The following is a 19,658-nucleotide window of genomic DNA, read 5'->3' as shown; positions in this document are numbered from 1 at the left end:
AATTTGGCAACAATGTAAGGAAACAAAAAATTTGCCGTAAAGAGACTGATACCGAAAGTTGGTCGTAGTTTTCAAGATGGCGTCTGTAAATCTCGACGATCTTTGACGATGCAAAAGCTTACATAAAAAGAAATGAAATTGATACGAATAACCTACATAATTGGCTACAGCACAAAAAACTTTGGTAATTCAGGTAAATTCATTTTATTATTTTGTTCATATATCTAAACGTAATGATTTCTGTTGAAAGAAGCATAAATTAATTATTCTTCAAAGTTTAATTGATTGTTGTGGTTGTAACCAGCTGGCGTTTGAAAGAAACTCAAACATATTTTAATGAAAAGAGAAAAGAGAGACATGTTAATCTTTAAAAAATAGTTGGTTTGAAAGAAACACATTTAGCTTTCCTTTTTGTTTTCCTTACAATATTGACACTGGGAGGATGTCACCCTTTATGTACCAGTCCCCTTATGTACCACCCCTTTATGTACCACTATCTGACCCTTTATGTACCATATATATAATATATAGAGATAAATAATATATGGTTTAATATGAAGATGTGTTAATAATGAAGTGTATTTTGTGACATATTATTTATGAATTTAGACTAATATATTGCCATATATTATATTTTATGCCAGCTTGTGTGTCAGTGACTGTCTTAGTATAATTTATAAGCCCCAGTAGTAAGAAATGATTCATATTCTCACCTGAAATTAAAGTATATTATAAAAATCCATTTGTCACTATCTTATCCCGACTAAGTCTTAAACTAAAATGTTTGTATTTCCTATTGTATAGTTGAAATGTGTTACTTTGAAGAGAAGAGAGAAGGACCTTCATTTTCAAACTGTAAAAAATAAAATTATTTCCTTTTTTAATCATGTTTAGAGAATGACCGTGATTTTCAAACTGTGAAAAATCAAAAAAATTCCTTCTTTAATCATGTTTACAAAAAAATTAACTGGTGGTGTCATCAAAGGATGTCTATTTGTGGTATAAATAAAGTTATTAGGTACCTATTTAATTATAAAATTATCACGTTCATTTTCAAATAAAAAATCAAAAAAAGGATAAAGAGAAAGTTTTCACTGGTTTCAAGTAATTAAGGTAAGTGTTGTTGCTCAATTGTTAAAGTGTGTATATATGCTGGTGATATTCAATATGTAAAACCATACCAACATCATGGCAGACATTATTTATTCTTGTATTGATTGCGATACCAATGTCATTGACGATGATGAAGCTATTTCGTGTGATATTTGTGAGAGATGGCAGCACAGGAGATGCAACACTGGTAAGTTAAGTTAAATTATTATATAATCCTGTATGAAATAAAATAATTTTGTAGCCCCAAAAAAAGGAAAAAACATACTTTATATTAATTATTGCAATGTCATTATAACATTTTTTTTTCATTTTGTCACAGTGCTTACTGATTATTATATGATTATAAGAGTAATTTAATTCAATAGTTGAACATTAAATGAATTCATTTTTATTTTCCTTTTCCGGTATTACCCTCAGACAGTATCGCCGGATGGTGAGGCAGGAAATTGAACTAAAGAAAAAATAAAAATAAACCCCCTTATTTTATGAACTTTTCATTTGTTATTTTTTGTACTATGATGTATGCTTGTATTTTTACTGTTTACCAATAAATGAAAAAAAACTATAATGATTTGAATGATAAATGCTCTTTGCTTTTCATGTGCTATTTTTATGTATATTTTCATTTGTACTGTTTGCCAATAAACAAATAAAAGTATTCCATTATCAATTTTGTGGATGATAAATGTGTTTTGCTTTTCATGTGCTATTTTTATGTATTAAGTATTTATATATGTATTAAAATTACAATATAAAATGTATTATGAGATTATGTGCTGGACTATGTTATTGTTATGTAAAATTTAATAAAAGTATAAATGTTGTTGTTAATTGGTCTAATTATTTGAGGAATGTGTCACTTGTGAAGAAGGACCCATTTGGTTTGGGATGTTTACTCAAAAAAACATGACATTTCACACCTGGCATAGGTGAGGAATTTAGAGCTGTTGAGCACCAGACAGTGTCATTAGTCTTCATTAGAGATACTGTAACCATTGCATAAGGTTCATTTCATTTTAGCTATATCAATTTATTTTTGCTATTGGAAATAAAACAATTTATGAATGTGAACAAAATTTCAATTATAATTCTAATTGAGATTTTTTTTTTGTACATGTAATTGAGATTGCTACATTTTTATATTTAACATATAATTTAGCAATATTTTAATTAGTAAGAACTGAGTTACTGAGTAACTGAGTTTTATTTAACTTTTTTTTGGGTAATTAACATTACATTATGAATTGCAAATACAAAATAGATATAACATATAATACTGCAATATTTTACTAAGTAAGAACTGAGTTACTCAGTTTTATTGAACTTTTTGCCAAATTGTCAAAACTTTTCTGAAAGCAAGAAATAAATGATTCAGTACAACGAATTGCAATGTTATAGTAGACAATATTTGATTAACTCAACTTTGACTCGATCAACACTTATTAATGCCCATTCACACTGCTATGAATGAATGGACAACACCTTCATAATATATAGGTGGTACATAAAGTCTCAAAGTGGTACATAAAGGGACTGGTACATAAAGGGACTGGTACATAAGGGGTCACACCCACACTGGGACCATTGACACGACCGTTTTGTAGACTATCGTCAAGTCAGTATTGTAAGGACAATTTGGAAACATGGTTAGGAAACAAAAATTTTGCTGAAAAGAAACTGCTACCGCATGTTTGTCAAGTTTTCAAGATGTCGTCTGCCAATCTTCACACGAAAAATCGCAATGAAGACAAGATACTTTTATTTAATTGTTTTAACGATGCAAAAGCACAAATTTAAAAACATGAAATTTATAGTATAATCGTTAAATAATCGGTTATAGAACCAAAACATTCGGCATTTCCATTTTTGTTTTCCTTACAATATTGTGGTAAATTTACTGGTGTGTAACCGGAACAGTACGGCAGAGACTACTCGATTGACGGGAAACCAATGCAGATAATCAGGAGTCATACTGTAGCTTTACATCTGGACGGACGTCTACTTTTGTATCGGTGTTCATCCTATGTGTTTTGTGTCTACGTTCCTGGCCTGAGGGATCCGGGAACAGATACAGCTTTATTTCAGGTAAGTACTACCAGTTTTTACTTCACTGGCGCTGCGAGCAATAATTTTTGCAACTTTCGCAGTTCCAAAAATTGAACCTTTGCGGGAACATACCCGCCATTGTGGTTTGTTTTTTCTGCTGTAGTATGACTCATTTTGTTGTCAAGATTGTGCAGAAACTGCACAATAGGGACATTTAATTTTGCATTTTATGAAAGTGCAACAATATTTTGATATTTGTGATATTTTTTGCGATTGAGGCTTTCGCGGAAAAATTGTCCGCCATCTTGTTTTTGCACATGTCGTCAGTCATTATTGACGATTGCATTGTACATTTGTTCATTTATTCTATTAATTTTGTGAATTAAACTTTTAGTTCATTATTCTGGAATAGTTGCATGGTTTCAGAATAGTTTCTGGACTAAACTCAGGATTAAACAGTAAACGTACGTGTACTTTCATGCAATAGTGAAAGTCATCTTTGGTTAATCTGAAAGTTTGTAGATTTATTCTTTTGAGAAGTTATTTCATTAGAATAATTGGTATTTCACTGGGAGTTTTTAAATTTCCCGGATTTAACAACCATCTATAAATAGCTCGGGATACCCCATTTTTCATTGGTTGTTGCCATGAGCTAACCGGAAACGGAAATCGTTCCATTGTTTACTTTCCGGTGATTGGAATTCTAGCAATTGAATCTAGTGTTCACTGATATTTAGTGTAACTAATAATTGTAATTAGTTGCGCTATTTGATATTAGAGTGCAATAGCAATTGCAGTTTATTTCAACCTGTATTGTTTATTTTATTATTTTTTTTTGAAAAAAAAAATACTTAGGAAATAGTGTCATTTTCATTTCATTGTAAGAATATTACAATTATTTTCAACTTGCGTTAGTGCTTCATCACATAATAGTATCATTACTGGTGTATGCATAGTTGAAACTGTAAATTTTCTGAGCGACAGGATTTATTACAAGCATATTTTGGTTTACCGTAAAGCTTTTCTACTTCCTAAAGAGCGCACCTGTAGCAATACCGTATTTGCTCTAAAGCAATTAATAAATAATCAAGTATAGAAAACCAAATACACTGAAAGTATTTCAGTTTATTTTCAAGCCAGTGCTATCAGTGTGATTAAAAACTTTGCCATGAATTGTTTTTGGAGAATAATAATTTAATGTCTTTATTTCTACATTAGTTGTGTTCTAACCTAGCCAGTGCACGAGTTCTTGCACCCGGAGGTATCTGGCCTTGAGGGTACAGAGGAGACGTGCATTGCGGTCAAGCAGTCGCAGTGAGCAGAGGGACTATCGGTTCTCCGGCATCGCTGGGGATCGCGAAGTCGCAGTGAGCAGAGAGACTATCGGTTCTCCAGCAACGCTGGGGATTGCGCATAACCTGCATCATACTTTACCGGCAGTGTCTGGTTGAGTTGAGGTTATAGGTATAAACCCAATCCATTTCCTGTAATAGTTGCCTATTATCCTGGAGTCATTAACACAATTGCATACCATTAAATACTATTCGTACTGTGTCTTGATCAATACTGAGAGTTATCTACGGTTATAATACCCGGCATTAAATACTGGGTGTTATATTTTGGATACATGAATTTTTGGTGTTTATGGCCATTTGTTTTATTACATTTATGTCTATTTGATTCCATTTTTGTGTGTTCATTTTTATTAGGTTGAGAAATAGATTTACTATTTAGTATTGTGCGTGATTGAAACCTATTCCTTTCATCAATTTAATATTATTACACTTGAGTCATTTAGATAACCACACGCTATTGAACAATATTTATACTTGACCCTATTAATAATCACAATCACTAAAGAACAAATACCCGGTACCAAATACTGGGTGTTACATTTTTTAGTATATGTTATTTGAATGGTGATGGCCATTAATTTGTTTTGTTACACTTGTGCTCATTTGCTCCCATTTTTGATTGGGTGGAGAAAGAGTATTTATTGATTGTATGGTGGGGTGTGAGTGTTATAAATATTGAAATTAAAGTTTTTGTGAGCCAGGAATAGTTAGATAAATACTTGTTTGTATTAGTTTTACATATCCAGGGCTTTCCTTTGACCCGAGCTCCCGGGTTTTGACGCTTGAAAATTACAGAAGACCCCTTTTTGACTCTTGAGAAAATTACGTCATGCGTCACATTTGACCCGGGGGAATATACCGACTTGCGTCAACGAGATCAAAAGTTGTTGAGACTAAGCGATAATTGGCACGGGGCGGAGTATCTCATTTAGTACACGCTAATCGTTAACGCCCGTTTCCAATCATCGAAGCACAAGTCCACCCAGTAGGCGGAGTTTGGTTAATTAAGAAATCTAGTATTGACCAATTAAAACACTGCTGGTTCGATGACGCTTGTATTAACTTTCCATTATTTATCATAGCTTTTGTTATAAGCTGTTTGCGGAAAAGACGTGTATTAAACCCACCTAGTTGCAATAATCCAACTCCCAGCTATTGACCCTCTGAGCTGTACGTATGTACTCATAAAAGCTCAGAGCATTTAAGAAGAACTATAAACCCACCAAAACAGAATGGACTCATCCGCGTCAGTTTTAATAATATTCAATATAAAATAATAACATCCATATCCACATAACACCGTAAAGCATATTTTGAGATATTTCCAGAGTATGGCAGAATGTATTTCCAAAGCTGAATGCACCCATCACTGTTTCGCTTCATGATTGCTCAGTTCAAAGACGCGCGAAAGTTATGCTGGCATATGTACTGTCTACAACGTCAAATTACACGCTTTGCATCAAAGTTGCTAAAAATAACTATAGAACCGATATAACTGGCCTTGTGGCAAAGTGACAATTTTTGCATGAGCTAATTGATTACAAAATACATGTAGGCGTAATAAATGACCGTTTGATAAGGCATAGAAAACGGCGTGTTTGTCGCACGTCTTCCGTGAAGATGGCACATGAAATAGTTAAAGGGCGTCGGAATTTTTGATGGGATTAAATACGGAGGCACCTTTATCGGCGAGTAGAAATAATTTCCTTTTATAGTTTACCGATTTATATAGGCTATTGTGTTTAGGTACCACCCGTATGTTGTTGTTTTTTTTGTGATAGCCAGCGGAAATGGTTTTTTTCACATTTTGTATTTCATTCTTAATTTAATAGCCACGCGAAACGGTCAAACAAAGTTATTGGATAAAGTGTAATTGTGCAAAGTGTAATTGTGCTAGTGCATTCGGAAAATGTCGCAGAGAAACCTTTTCGAATTCGGAATCGGTAGTAACTCTGAAAGTGTGTGTAAGACGCCAACGACAAAGCGTACTGTAGATTTAAATGACAGTGCTCCTAACACCCCCAAACGTGCGAAAGAAGAACATTTGACATATTACTCTGCTGTATACATGAAGTTAATGTTGTATTAGAATACATGTTTTGTATTTATTAATCATTGAAATATTGTGTTTAAATGCATAGTGTTGTAGTGACAGTAAAATGTAAGAAATAAATGTTAACATACATGTATCTTTTTATTTGTTGCTTTTTATATATTATATCTCAGTAATTTGCTTAACTTGCAAAAAATCATTGACTCTCCTGCGTTATTATTAGGACTCTCAGAAGTTTGATTTTGACTCTTGAAAATATGGTCCCAAGAGTCCTTGACTCTTGAGATTTGAGGTCTAAGGAAAGCCCTGATATCATTGCATTTAAATTGCAAATGTGTGTGTGTGGTGTACTTCATTTGAAATACTTGACTAAACTTGGACAGTAAATTGACATTGACGGACCATGGCTGAGAGAACTATTGATTTAGGTTCAGCTTATTTTGAGGAAATGAAACCATTGCAACAAAATGTACAAAAACAAACACCATTTCCTCATCAGTACCCGTCAGCGCAACCAACTCAAGTACAGACACGACCAATTTCACAATCACAACAACCATTTCCTTACCAGTACCCATCTGTGCAACCAACTGGTCCGTACCCACAAAGTCAACAGCCATACCCTGGACAACCATTGCAGTTCCCACCATGGCAGGAAGGACCGCCACAAAATGGGTCCCCATACAGGTGGTACCCTTATCCGCAGTGGTACCCGGCCCAAGGACAGTTACAGCCTTTCACTAATATGGAGGGGCACCAAGGGATCGGAATACAAGCTGGTGTAACAAACTATGGATTCGCACCGGCAGGTACAGATGTTCAACCGGCAGGCTCAAATGTACAAACAAATGTTCAACCGTCAGGCACAAGTGTACAACTTAATGTTTTACCTGCAGGTACAAATGTACAACCCAATGTTCAACCGGCAATTAAGGGCGTCATCGTTCCCGAACGAGAGAATAATGCTGGTCGAACCCACCGACATGATGACAGACGACAAAGGTTGACCCAACAACCAAAGACACTTGTGTATAGTGGAAAGGGTAGTTGGAAGTCGTTTAAAAGCAAGTTTAACCGCTATGTGGTGGTGAATGATTGGAGTGAAAGGGAGAAGAAGGATTATTTGTGCTTGTGTCTCACTGACACGGCGAGGGATTACCATACACTTATTACCGATAAGACACCAAATATTACCTACAACGCAATCATGGAGAAATTGGAGAGGTGTTTTGGTTGCCAGGAACTCCCCGAAACAGCTGAGATTAAAGAGGGTGACATCCCACTCGCAGAGAGCACGCCGAAAACAAAAGCAGTCCCTGAAGACAGTAACAAGTTCAGTAGTTTTTATTCGTCTGGCTATGTTACAGCTAACCAGTCTTTGGAAGTCAGCCCGTCTAGAGTACCTGTGAAGCAGCAGATTGATATACCTGTTCATTCACCCAACAATCAGACAAGGGCAGGTAATGTCACGTCTGGGGCCTCTGGTTCCAGCACTTCATCCATCTGCTCTGCGACAAACAAGGGCTCATTCCGCACCAACATGAGTTTCAGTCACTTGCAGGACAGCCTTTCATCTGATCTACACTCAGAGATGGATGAAATGGAGATGGACCTGAACAACGTCTCCAAGAGGGACCTGATGGGCGTATACAAAGACGTGATACAAGAACACGATAAGTTAAAGTCGACGATGATTCAGTGTCAAGACCGCGCTTCCCGACGTATCTCGGAGCTGAAAAATCAGATAGCCATTGAACAGCAGGCAAAGAGAGACCTGGTGGTGAAATTCAACCAGGAAATAGAAGACAAAGTAGGAATAATAGAACTCTTGAAAGAGAGCAAAGAACGGCAAGCGGCTATGCTCACCGATAAAGCATGCATTGAGCGAGAATTGAGGGAACTGCAAGCCCAGTTTCAAAAACTGCAGAGTTCCATCGAGAGTAAATTACAGCAGCAGGTACAACAGGCACGGGAGATGATAGAACAGTTAAAGAAAGACAGACAGATAGCTATTGCAGAGATGAAGCAGCAAGTGCATGAGGAGATGGAGATAAAAGATGGAGAAATCTTAAGGTCAAGGTCACAGGCACAATCACTTGGTCACGAAAACATGCAGCTGAAGAAATGCATTGAACGGTTGGAGAAAGCTTCAACAAATCAGTTGGAGAAAGCCCGAGTAAATCAGTTGGCGACAGCTCGTGCAATCTTCAAGCGTTTGAAAGCAGAGAAGTCGGAGGCTATTGCTAAGAGGAAGTCGAGACTGACGGAGAACAAAATGAAAGTGGAGAAGGAGAACCTGCAGAAGCAGGGCAATGAATTCCAGAATGGGGTACGAGAAAATAACCAACTGCAAACGAGACTGGCACAAAGTGAGGAAAATTTCAGAAAGATGAATGAACAACACAACCACACAATTCTGGAGAGAAGTGAGTTGGATATGTTGGTCCATCAGATGCAGGTTGAGGCCGATAGACAGAAGGAGGAATACGAGAGACCGGTTAGTGAAGCTGGTCACATGTCAGATGCTAGTCTTGCCCAGTTGGCTGCGTACCATGAGAAATACGAAGCTGAGATCCTGATCCAGCATCAGACCACTTCGCAGAAGGCTGAAGAACATGCAGCAGACCCTCAGGAGGTAGTCAGTGGATACAAGGCTCAGATAAAGGCTGCTAGGGAAGACCAAGAGAGGTTCAGTGAGTCAGCCAGTCAGGCCACTGAGTTACAGAAGGCTCCAGAAGGGGGACAAGCGCAGGTGGACAAACTCAACAGATCTAGTGAAGACCAGGCAAGGTTCAGTGTATCAGTCAGTCATGCCACTGAGTTACGGAAGGCTCTTGAAGAGGGACAAGTTCAGATGGACAAACGTATTATCACACTGAACACTCCCAGAGCAGACCTCTTTGTTAAAGAGAAAAAGCTGGAGCAAAGTGGCATGAAGTTCAGGACCAAGATGTTTAATCATAGGGCAGGAGCAAGGAACGGCAATCCTGATGCTTTGTGCAGGAAAACCATCGTGGATGGTCGTCTAGAGTATCAACTTGGTTATGAGTTGGATGACGTAGATGATGTGGTCCCCCTGTCAAAATCATGGAAAGAAAGACATGAGAAGACACGTGAAGTATGGGATCCGGGTATAGTCAATACGAAGGAGGTTATAAACAAGATGGGTGATCCGGTCAATATGCTGGATACTTCACACTAGAAAGCGAAATAATACCAACTATCCATGGGTGATCCGGTCAATATGCTGGTTATCGCACACTAGAAAATGAAATAATACAAACTATCCATGGGTGATCCGGTCAATATGCTGGATACTTCACACTAGAAAGCGAAATAATACCAACTATCCATGGGTGATCCGGTCAATATGCTGGATATCGCACACTAGAAATTGAAATAATACAAACTATCGGTTAAATGGAACGGACCGGGGATGGTGACACGGCTAATAATTATCTTCTTATCTATACATGCATACTTACAGAATTCACACTTTAGCCGTCTTTCACGCTCTGCATTGTTAAATGATCGCAATCAGTCAACAATGTGACGGATATCAAAAACATTAAATGCATGTCACTTAAATGTCACACACATAGAACAAGAAACGGAAAATAAACTGTGTTGTATCTTAATATTATTTTATTTAGTTATTTTCTTGCATAAGAATGTGGTCAAAACAAGGAAGCATGATCGTTTGAAAATCTGTCAGGTAACTTATCTCCCAAGTCAGGAAATTGACCGACCGACTGGACACTTAGCTGTTGACAGTGATGTAACCTATTGTGTGTGTAGACAGCCAGATGACGGTTTTATGATCGAGTGATGTTGGTGTGATGAGTGGTTTCACGGGAGATGTGTGAATGTGAGTGAGGAAGAAGGTGTGAGAATAAAGAAGTATAAGTGTCTGAATTGTTGTAAGACGTAACTCGCTCATGTGCTTGAAAATTTAGTTTTATAGTGGTTATAGGTTTTAGCATGTCTGAATCCGGCTCTGTTGCTGGAGAATATAAAAAGTGTGTCAATTAGCTAGTAGATAATTCTGTTAGACAGTACATTTAAGTTGATGATATGCACTTGTAAAATAACATGTTTTAAAATACCATGTATTCTTCCTTTAGTTGATTTGTGTGAAGTATTGTCTTAACTATGACTACTGTATCAAGATCATAATGTTTAATCTGTTGATAAAAGGAATATTTGGAGTAAATGCTTTTATACTATTTCGAAATAACTTGTTAATATTAAATGTGATTAGGAGAACTCTTAAGAATTATTATAAGTTACAGAAATTATGATTGGCTTTATACAACAAATTGTTTATTATTAATCTTCATTATACTTTGTACAACTTTGGCACATGCTGAATTATATAGCAATTGTTCATACTTTGTGTACACCTTTTAACCATTTCAGTAATAATGGATTTCTGATAGATTACCCAGTCTTGAAATTATTTCACATATTTTCAAGGAAGTACTGGTACCATTTGACTTGATAATATATTAATGTTGACGTTTAGTGGATTATATATGTTCTCCATTATTGCACAATGTAACACGAAAAGTGGTTTTAATTATAATATACATGTAATGTAAAATCTGTAGTTGAAGAAGTATGTTAAGAATTCAGAGTTTTATAGCCTTTAATGCTCCTTGATCTATTATGGAATATTATAACAAATCCATTGTTACATTAGAAACTGATCTGACTACTGAATATGCACTAATTAATGTCAGTTAAAACATGCTTTCTTCATTGCTTGATTGATTTCTAATAAGCCACATGCAAGTTACATGCACGTGTGTTTTAATTGCTGATGTTTGCTAAGATATTTTGATTAGTTTCTTATTATGCTGTGGTGTGTTTTCTCATTTTAATGGGTACTGGGTACTCCAGAAATTCATCTTGGGCAATACAATTAGGATGCAAATTTTCCCAATTCAAGAATAAAAATGTCCAACTCGACACAATAAAATAGTTGGATGTATTGAATTTTACAGTTTTGATCATGTTTCAGGGCAATTTTGTAAAACATACTTCAAAACCACATATGGTTCTTAAGGCACTTTGGTTCCATGTTTAACTAGTACCAGTACTATTCTGAAAGGCTGAGAAAAGACACTAATTCTTTTGGAAATGTACACAGATACATGTCTGTCTGTAAATTGTATAAACACGAGATTATTGATGTACAACTTCATTCGGCAAACGGGCTGAGTGTCGTTTAAATATTATTTGATTAAAAACAATATGAATCTGGCAATAAGATCTTAAATAAGCATTATCACAGAAAAGACACTAGTGATGTTCGTATGTTTAACACTCCGGATTTATCTGGAGGCTACATACTTTTTATATAACGACTTAACGTACATTTATATATGTTCAGGATAATTACTCCGGTGAAAGGCTGGAGGTATCAATCCCACCATTTGTCTGTTTAAGCATGCATTTGTCTTGCTTCAGGTGTTAGAAATCAAGATTCTTAAAACTACCCTGTGCGGCTGCTGAGAATGTCATCTTCCTCCAAGCTTGAGGTTTAATGCAAGCTGAAAGTGACCGGAGACCGCTGGTTACGACATGACTTTTCAACAGGGTTTATCAGACATAATTGTGTTCATGTTCTCCAGTTACATCCGAAGCAATTGGAGGACAAAAATTCCTTCATACGTGGTTATCCCTATTTGTACTCACAATATGGGTTCAAAACCAAAAATGAAGGGAAGAGGAGGAGAAATAGCATGGGGTCATTAGGAAGAATGGCGTCCGGCGAAAGCTGGAAGTTGAGAAGCCTCCTATAGGTAGTCATGTACCATGGCCAGCTGGACGACTGAGTACTTTCTCGGGTCTACTGTTCGGCTTGGTACCCTGCTGGACTTTGCCCATAAGCATGACTTAGGAATCAACGCGGAGGTGTCTCTATCTGAAGTAGATAGACAGTGGTTGTCCGAGTTTGCCCGTCAATCAGGATGGCCGGAAGTGGACTTCGACATTCAACGTCTGAACTCGCAGGCTCTTCTTGCCCATTGGCGTGTCCTTGTCGGTCTACTGAAACACATTCCAAGGGATCGACATGTTTACTTCTTCAACCTGGACAATCAGCGTACCTCTAGTACCGTCCCGGCTGTGGCTGGGTTACATGTTCAAATCCCTGACGTGGAGCATCAAAGTGCCCCGACACCCCCGGTGGTGGCAGTGACGGAACCTGCAGGAAGTGGAACGGCTCATGCTGTTTCTAATGTACGGAACATGTCTGTTAGGGAGTATCTGGCAGTATCCGGACAGGCAAACCTTTCGTTGGCTAGGAGGAACACATCCCAGGCGTCAGGGCGACCAGTAACGACCAGGATTTCGGCCTTAGATTCTCAGTTTCACCTGGACCGGTCTCTAGTGAAATTGGTTATGCCGTATTACTCAGATATCCGGACCATTCTGGATGCAGATGTAGGGATCAGACCCCAAGTTGAAGTGGATGTGGTAGGAGGTGTCCTGATCTATTGTGACCCCGAACCTAACCAGCAGATACTTGGGGGCTACAGGAGAAAGTTCTGACAAGGATACTAGAGTTGTCATCCCCTTGTCAACCAATCATCCTTCATATCCGGGGTGGGGAGGATCGGCAGTCCGGAGTGCTCTATCTGGAATGTCTTGAATTATTAAAGCCCAATGTTGCTCGGACGCAGAAAGTGGTGCTGCATTGTTTCACCGGCGCGCAAGAGGTAGTGGTCAGCTGGTGTAAGGCATTCCCTAATTGTTTCTTCAGTACTCAGGACAAGCCCGGCTTTTCACGGAGGCGCAGAAACAGGCAATCCGGGGGGTCCCGGCGAACAGGCTGTTGATCGAAACTGACTCGCCATACTTTCGACCAGCTGGGGCTCAGATGTGCACTCCATCCTTTTTAGGGGACGTGGCCAACGTTATTACGTCATATCGGGATAGCGAGGTCAGGGACGTGTGCCAGCTGACCTTGAGGAATTCCACTCAACTGTTTGGGCTATAAATAGCATAATGTAATATGACATTCGTGTAGCCAATTATTGAAATTTGAATATGGAGTTTTAATATTTTAATGTTTAGGACACTAATTTTAACAGAAAGGATCGCAACTGAAGTGTATAGACAATGAATGGAAGTGAAAGTTTGGAAAAACTCCGTTTTTAATTATAAGTTTAAAGAAAAACTATATGCTGGGCACAATTTATTCCTCTAGTCTGTTTTAGTGGACGATTAATGGAGCATTGCAGAATTGAATACAAAAAAAAGTATCACCAGGGCCCGGAACTTTAGTGTAGGCCAAATTTTTGATGAAGTAACAATTTACCAAGACTGAAAAAGGACTATGGCTCTTTCCCGTTGGATAAAATGGGGAGGAGTGTGGTAAATTTACTGGTGTGTAACCGGAACAGTACGGCAGAGACTACTCGATTGACGGGAAACCAATGCAGATAATCAGGAGTCATACTGTAGCTTTACATCTGGACGGACGTCTACTTTTGTATCGGTGTTCATCCTATGTGTTTTGTGTCTACTTTCCTGGCCTGAGGGATCCGGGAACAGATACAGCTTTATTTCAGGTAAGTACTACCAGTATTTACTTCAATATTGACACTACCGTTTTGTAGACCTTGACTAGAGTGAATATTATTAATGAAATTGTTGTCAAATATTATCAATTATAAGTTGAAGAGAAATACAATTACCTTCCATTATTGTCATTTTGAATACATTGAATCGAGCTCTGATTATTTAACAAATTATCATTCCAGTGCTTTTTAAATAAACACAGTAAACTTCTAATGGAAAATAACGGTATCAACTGTTAGCAATTCAGCGTACATTGTTCTGCATGCACTTATTTTCATTTATTTGTTATTAAGTAACAGCAGTGCAATCTGTAAATATTGTTCTGGATGCATGGATATTTATACCCAGGTGATGATAGCCATGCATTCACAGCCATGGCAACACAGGGGCATTAAGCAGTGTTTTCTCAGTATTTGATTACTATGTTAATCACTTGAATTTGTACCAAAAAGCGTATGTCCTTCAAGATGAGCCATGTTAGAGCAAAATATTAAAAAAATTGTGAAGTTTATTTTTTTTATATTATTATTTTTTATTCACCATTTACTAAATTAATACTAAATTTACACTGGCACCTATAAATTCTGCCACACTCATATATTTCTTAAATGATGAAATGTTTGCAATACACTATGGTATTAATTATTTTTATACAATAAGTTTGTAAAGACGTTATCAAATCTATTTAGCTTTTATGTGGCCTGAATATTTATCACAACGGGTAAGTAGAAAAAAGCATGCCTCACAGATAGCTTTTTACTTGCATTAATATCTTGACTTAAAAAAATGAAAGAATTTTTCCCCAATTGATAAAGTATTGTTCATTCCCATATTCTGTCACAAAATTCCTTATTAATTGTCTTTCAAAAATCAAAAAAGTTTTAAAATGCGAAGACTTATGAAGGTGAAAACATTTGTACTTTCTCTTTTTTTAAGAACAATGTGATTCTATGTACCTTTATCAACTATTGTAATGCCCCCAGTTCGAATGATCGGGGGTATATTGTTTTTGGCCTGTCTGTCTGTCATTCTGTCCCAAAACTTTAACCTTGGTAACCTTGCGATAACTTTTGAAATATTAACTTTTGAAATATTGAACATAGCAACTTGATATTTGGCAAAAGTGTATCTCGTGGAGCTGCACATTTTGAGTGGTGAAAGGTCAAGGTCATCTTTCAAGGTCTAAGGTAAAACAAAAATCAAAGCGGCGTGATAGGGGGCATTGTGTTTCTGACAAACACATCTCTTGTTCCTATTAAATGAATGAATTCATGATATGGATTTTTTTGTTTAATTTCATTTTTTTGTGTTTTTTAAATAAAGTGTATACATAAGCAGAAAATAAATAAAAAAATCTGTTTTGATGAATAATTTCAGTTGTTACTTCATCCTCCCATAAGGTTTGTTGGGTCCATGGGGTGAACCCTTATATGTATGTGAGCCTTGGACATCAGGTTCTGAAATGCCACCATGGTACAGACAAGAATAAGAAGAGAAAACTGGAAAAGGAGAAGGTATCAGACAGAAAAATGGTAACCTTCCCCTCCATGCTTGTCATTGATTTTTAGCTTGTCTGTTTTCGAAGAAAACCCGAGGTATTGTCATAGCCAGCTTGTCGTGTCCGTCGTCGTTTCATTGGCCGTCCGCGTCATGCTAAAACCTTAACATTTTGTCATTGGCTCTAAAATCAAAGTGCTTCAACCTACAACTTTGAAACTTCATATGTAGGTGCACCTTGATGAGTTTTACATGTCACACACATTTTTGGGTTACTAGGTCAAAGGTCAAGGTCACTGTGACCTCTTAAAAAAAACTAAAAAAAATCTGACAAGCTTTCATGTATTCAAAACTGCACCCGCAGCCGAGCGTGGCACCTTTTATGCGGTGCTCTTGTTAGCTTACCTGAGCACCTTGTTAGTATGCAGAATCTTTATTTTTATAAACAATACAATAGCAATGTCTCATATAAATCAGTCTTTACTGAATTGGAAAGCATTGCTATTTAATAACAATTTTGTTAAAAAATAGGATCCAGATGAATCAGCTAAATGTACATGAATCTTTTATATATAAACTTTGAAACATCAATGTAGCGCATCCTGTAAGCCATTTAATGCAAAAATAAACAATGTACATGTAATGATGGACATACTAGGATTTTAAAAATGTTCTTAAAATGGTGTTGATTTCAGTGCAAAACAAAAGTTTTGGTCTTATTGTCTTGATGAATGCTCAGATAAAAATATAAGATTTATTTCTTTTCATTTGACACCTCTTTATAATAATGTATTTATATTAGCTTGAAGATCTGTATTAAAATGCAGATGATCGTACATTGGGGTGATAATGTTTGCAAAGTGCATGTTTATATTAATTGCTGCTATTTAAATTTCTTATTGAATCTTCAACAGAACGCTGGGCTGTTGCAACGTATCGACAGTGATGTTGCCTCAAAAATTAAAGAACTTGTGGTGGAAGAGGTCGTTGCAAATGTTGAAGAAATGCAATGCCATCTGACCTCATTTGTTATGAAGAATGTAACACCTGCTCCATCAAGAACTAAAAGGAGATTTGCCCCTACAAAAAAGTGATCAGATATCACATGAATAAGGCAGCAAAGAAGGGTTGTGATAGCAATGATGACCAACACAACTTAGTTCAGCTTGTGAGTGTGCTTAGTGTGTAATTAACAGTTACTTCAATACAGATATATATTTATCACATGCCATTCCCTGCTTCCCCTTGTAATATAACCATTACAAATATTTTTATCTTACACATGTGTAATATACTTTTTAAGGATTTTCATTGGCTTATTTTCGTTTGATTGACCAATCGCATTTTGTTATGTTGCTGAAATAACATTTCAACGTCAAATGACGTCACGAAATGTAAACAACATTTCGGATTTATCATTAAGTTTGCGAAAATATTTTAATAATTTTTTGTGTCCGGAGCCATATCTTGGCAGTGCTTTGGCGGATTTCATTGAAACTTGGTTTGAGTATAAATATGGATAAGAGGATGATACATAACATTTGACAGAGTTATAGTAACTTATACATCTCATTAAGCGAAATTTAAGAAATTGTGTTATTATATTTTCATATATTACTTTTCTGCCTAAGATGCTAAGGTCATACATTGTTTTGTAAACGAAACATGCAGCATAATTTTCCTTTATCATTTACATTTGTTGTAAATAGTGAGCATATTAAAATTCTGATGTCTGATATTAATTTGCCTCTTGTGAATAGATTTGTACCATTGTTTTGTTAAATGGACCTTTTCACGTTTTGGTTAATTGACGAAATTGATTTTTTTTTCAGATTTCAAAATTTTCGTTGTAGTTTTATTTGTGCGAGGAATCGGTAATACTGAACATTTACTAAGCTCTACAATATTACAGTATTTGCATATTTTGATGATTTAAACACATTAAAAATTTAAAGCATTACGAAGGAATAATTTGGCGAGTTCTGTTGTTATCATTATATTTTGTGACAGTACGATGATTGCTGATATAAATTATAACATAAACATATTACTTACTATACGATCACAGATGGGAGAGTTGTTTAAGTTCTAGTCTTTTACTCAAATGGTCAGTTGTTTAAGACTAGTTAAGGATAACTTTTTTATCTTTGATTTTATTCTTGTTTAATTATTGAGCTATTTAATTCCGATGTAAACATTTATCTTTTTACATTATTTTATTTATTTTATCATTTTTATTTTTAAAACTTCAACACATGCCAAAATCCGTGAAAATATCCATATACAGGTATGCGTTTATAATTGTTGGCATCATTTACGTCAATTTCTTTAAACTATGACTTTTTCCCTTCGCACCAAGACAAGAAAAATTATTGTTTAAACCAATGGTTATTGTTTGCTTTTGCTTTGCTGTCTTACTATTGAACATTTGATAATCTCATCCGGAGGTTGTTGCTTTCCCGGGATTTTATTATTGTTTTGTTAATTTATTAATTTTCCAACGTTTAGAAATGTCATGTTTTGCTAACATTTATAAATGTATTTATACTTTTATTCGCACTTTGATCGTAGTACTTTCATGTTTGGCTTTCTTTCACATCAAACGAGTGTTTATTTTTTTATATAAATATCATCTACGGTTGAGTGGTTCAATTTAACTTCTTTAATTTAAGACGCATTCTGCAGAATACACCAAAAATATCGGGTTTGATGCACCTTATATATTTAATGTTGTGCCTTTCTTTTATTAATACGCTCTCCTTTTCTATATTTTGTAATTCGTCTGCAAAACAAAAGCGTTCATATTTGCGCTCTTTTATTGCTAGTTTACATTTTTTCTTGATTAAAAATCAATGCATTTTTTAGCATTTGCGTATAACCATAGTTTATTCGATGTTATGGTATGATTTTCTTGAAACGAGATGGTTTGCCACAGACGTGAATGGCAGCAATGAATAGATTGTGTGTAAACCATTTCACCATTTCTCCCATTTCACCTTGAATCGGTAAATATTAAAGATGAAGTTCGTGTAAATAATGCGTTGTTAAAACGTCAATTTTATCTGCATTTTAGGAGACGTATGATGTTAACTGTGTATAGTTGTGAAATTAACCATATTCATCGTTATCGCATTAGTTATGGCGACACTCTTCAAAGATGATCTTAAAATACTTAAAGTTGTAATTATTGTTTATTTGTAACCTTTTAAGTCTAGTCCGGGTTTTCGCAACAAATAAATTTAACCAAACATAGGACTGCACTCAACAGCACTTATGTGGCCAAGGATGGTTAAATCTCATAGATGTGTGTTCATATTGAAATACCATATAAAGTTGTATATATTTATGTATGCATGCATGTATGTATGTATGTATGTATGTAATGATATACATATTAGATATATTTAGTCTTATAGCCTAACAATTGATCCATATGCATCACGCACATTTACCAATAAGGTGTACTCCTTTTTATCATGTTAATGACATTAATTAAAAAAGTTGCAATATTATATGAAATCATGTATTCCCTTCATAAACATACCATGTTGACCAGTTCATAACAATATCGTCCATTCTTTATCGTCTACCATCACTTATAAATAAATTGTATAATCCATATATAATGTAAGCTATGAGCTTGTATAAGCTTTGTTGCTGAATAAATGTTGTTCTTGTTCTAAGCATTTTTGTTTGTAACAATTTTTGTCTTAAAACGGAAGATATGACATTATCAGAGAACATAAAGTCATTGACAATAACAATCCATCAATTATAAGGTAATTACAATGTTTAACTTCTAAAATGTAATATAGACCATATAACCCTTTCTCCCATAAGAAGCAAAGTGAAAATTGATTTTGCAACCAGCATAAACCCCGAACAGCAACTCGCAGTCTGTTAAGGTTTTATGCTGTTTGTTACTCATCAGTACATAAGGATTGGAAATGAAGCATTTAAAACTTGAATATGTTAAGAAAGGACTTATTTAATTTAATTTTCTA

General features: G+C 35.8%; 1 protein-coding gene across 4 annotated transcripts; it reads left to right on the top strand.

Annotated features, from left to right (window-relative positions):
* Positions 1 to 67: 67 nt before the first annotated feature.
* Positions 68 to 19,333, top strand: LOC127855186 (uncharacterized). Of its 4 annotated transcripts, none has more exons than XM_052390596.1 (5): positions 68 to 193; positions 3,031 to 3,198; positions 4,394 to 14,147; positions 15,535 to 15,689; positions 16,569 to 19,333. In XM_052390596.1, the coding sequence occupies exon 3, from the start codon at positions 6,971 to 6,973 to the stop codon at positions 9,767 to 9,769; it is 2,799 nt and encodes a 932-aa protein (XP_052246556.1). In that variant the 5' UTR covers positions 68 to 193; positions 3,031 to 3,198; positions 4,394 to 6,970; the 3' UTR covers positions 9,770 to 14,147; positions 15,535 to 15,689; positions 16,569 to 19,333. The 4 variants fall into 4 exon arrangements, 3 of the variants coding, with proteins under 3 accessions (XP_052246556.1, XP_052246557.1, XP_052246558.1); XR_008037386.1 differs by lacking the exon at positions 68 to 193 and having other exon boundaries at positions 2,480 to 3,198; positions 4,394 to 4,623; positions 12,040 to 14,147; XM_052390597.1 differs by lacking the exon at positions 68 to 193 and having other exon boundaries at positions 2,480 to 3,198; positions 15,535 to 15,671.
* Positions 19,334 to 19,658: the final 325 nt, after the last annotated feature.

This window comes from Dreissena polymorpha, chromosome 13 (genome assembly GCF_020536995.1).
Source record: "Dreissena polymorpha isolate Duluth1 chromosome 13, UMN_Dpol_1.0, whole genome shotgun sequence".
Taxonomy (NCBI): domain Eukaryota; kingdom Metazoa; phylum Mollusca; class Bivalvia; order Myida; family Dreissenidae; genus Dreissena; species Dreissena polymorpha.
The sequence above is the reverse complement of the archived record's forward strand: the minus strand, read 5'-3'. Positions and strand labels throughout refer to the sequence as shown.

Coding starts and splice junctions, on each gene's coding strand:
- LOC127855186 (XM_052390596.1), top strand. CDS start 6,971: ATGGCTGAGAGAACTATTGATTTAGGTTCAGCTTATTTTGAGGAAATG.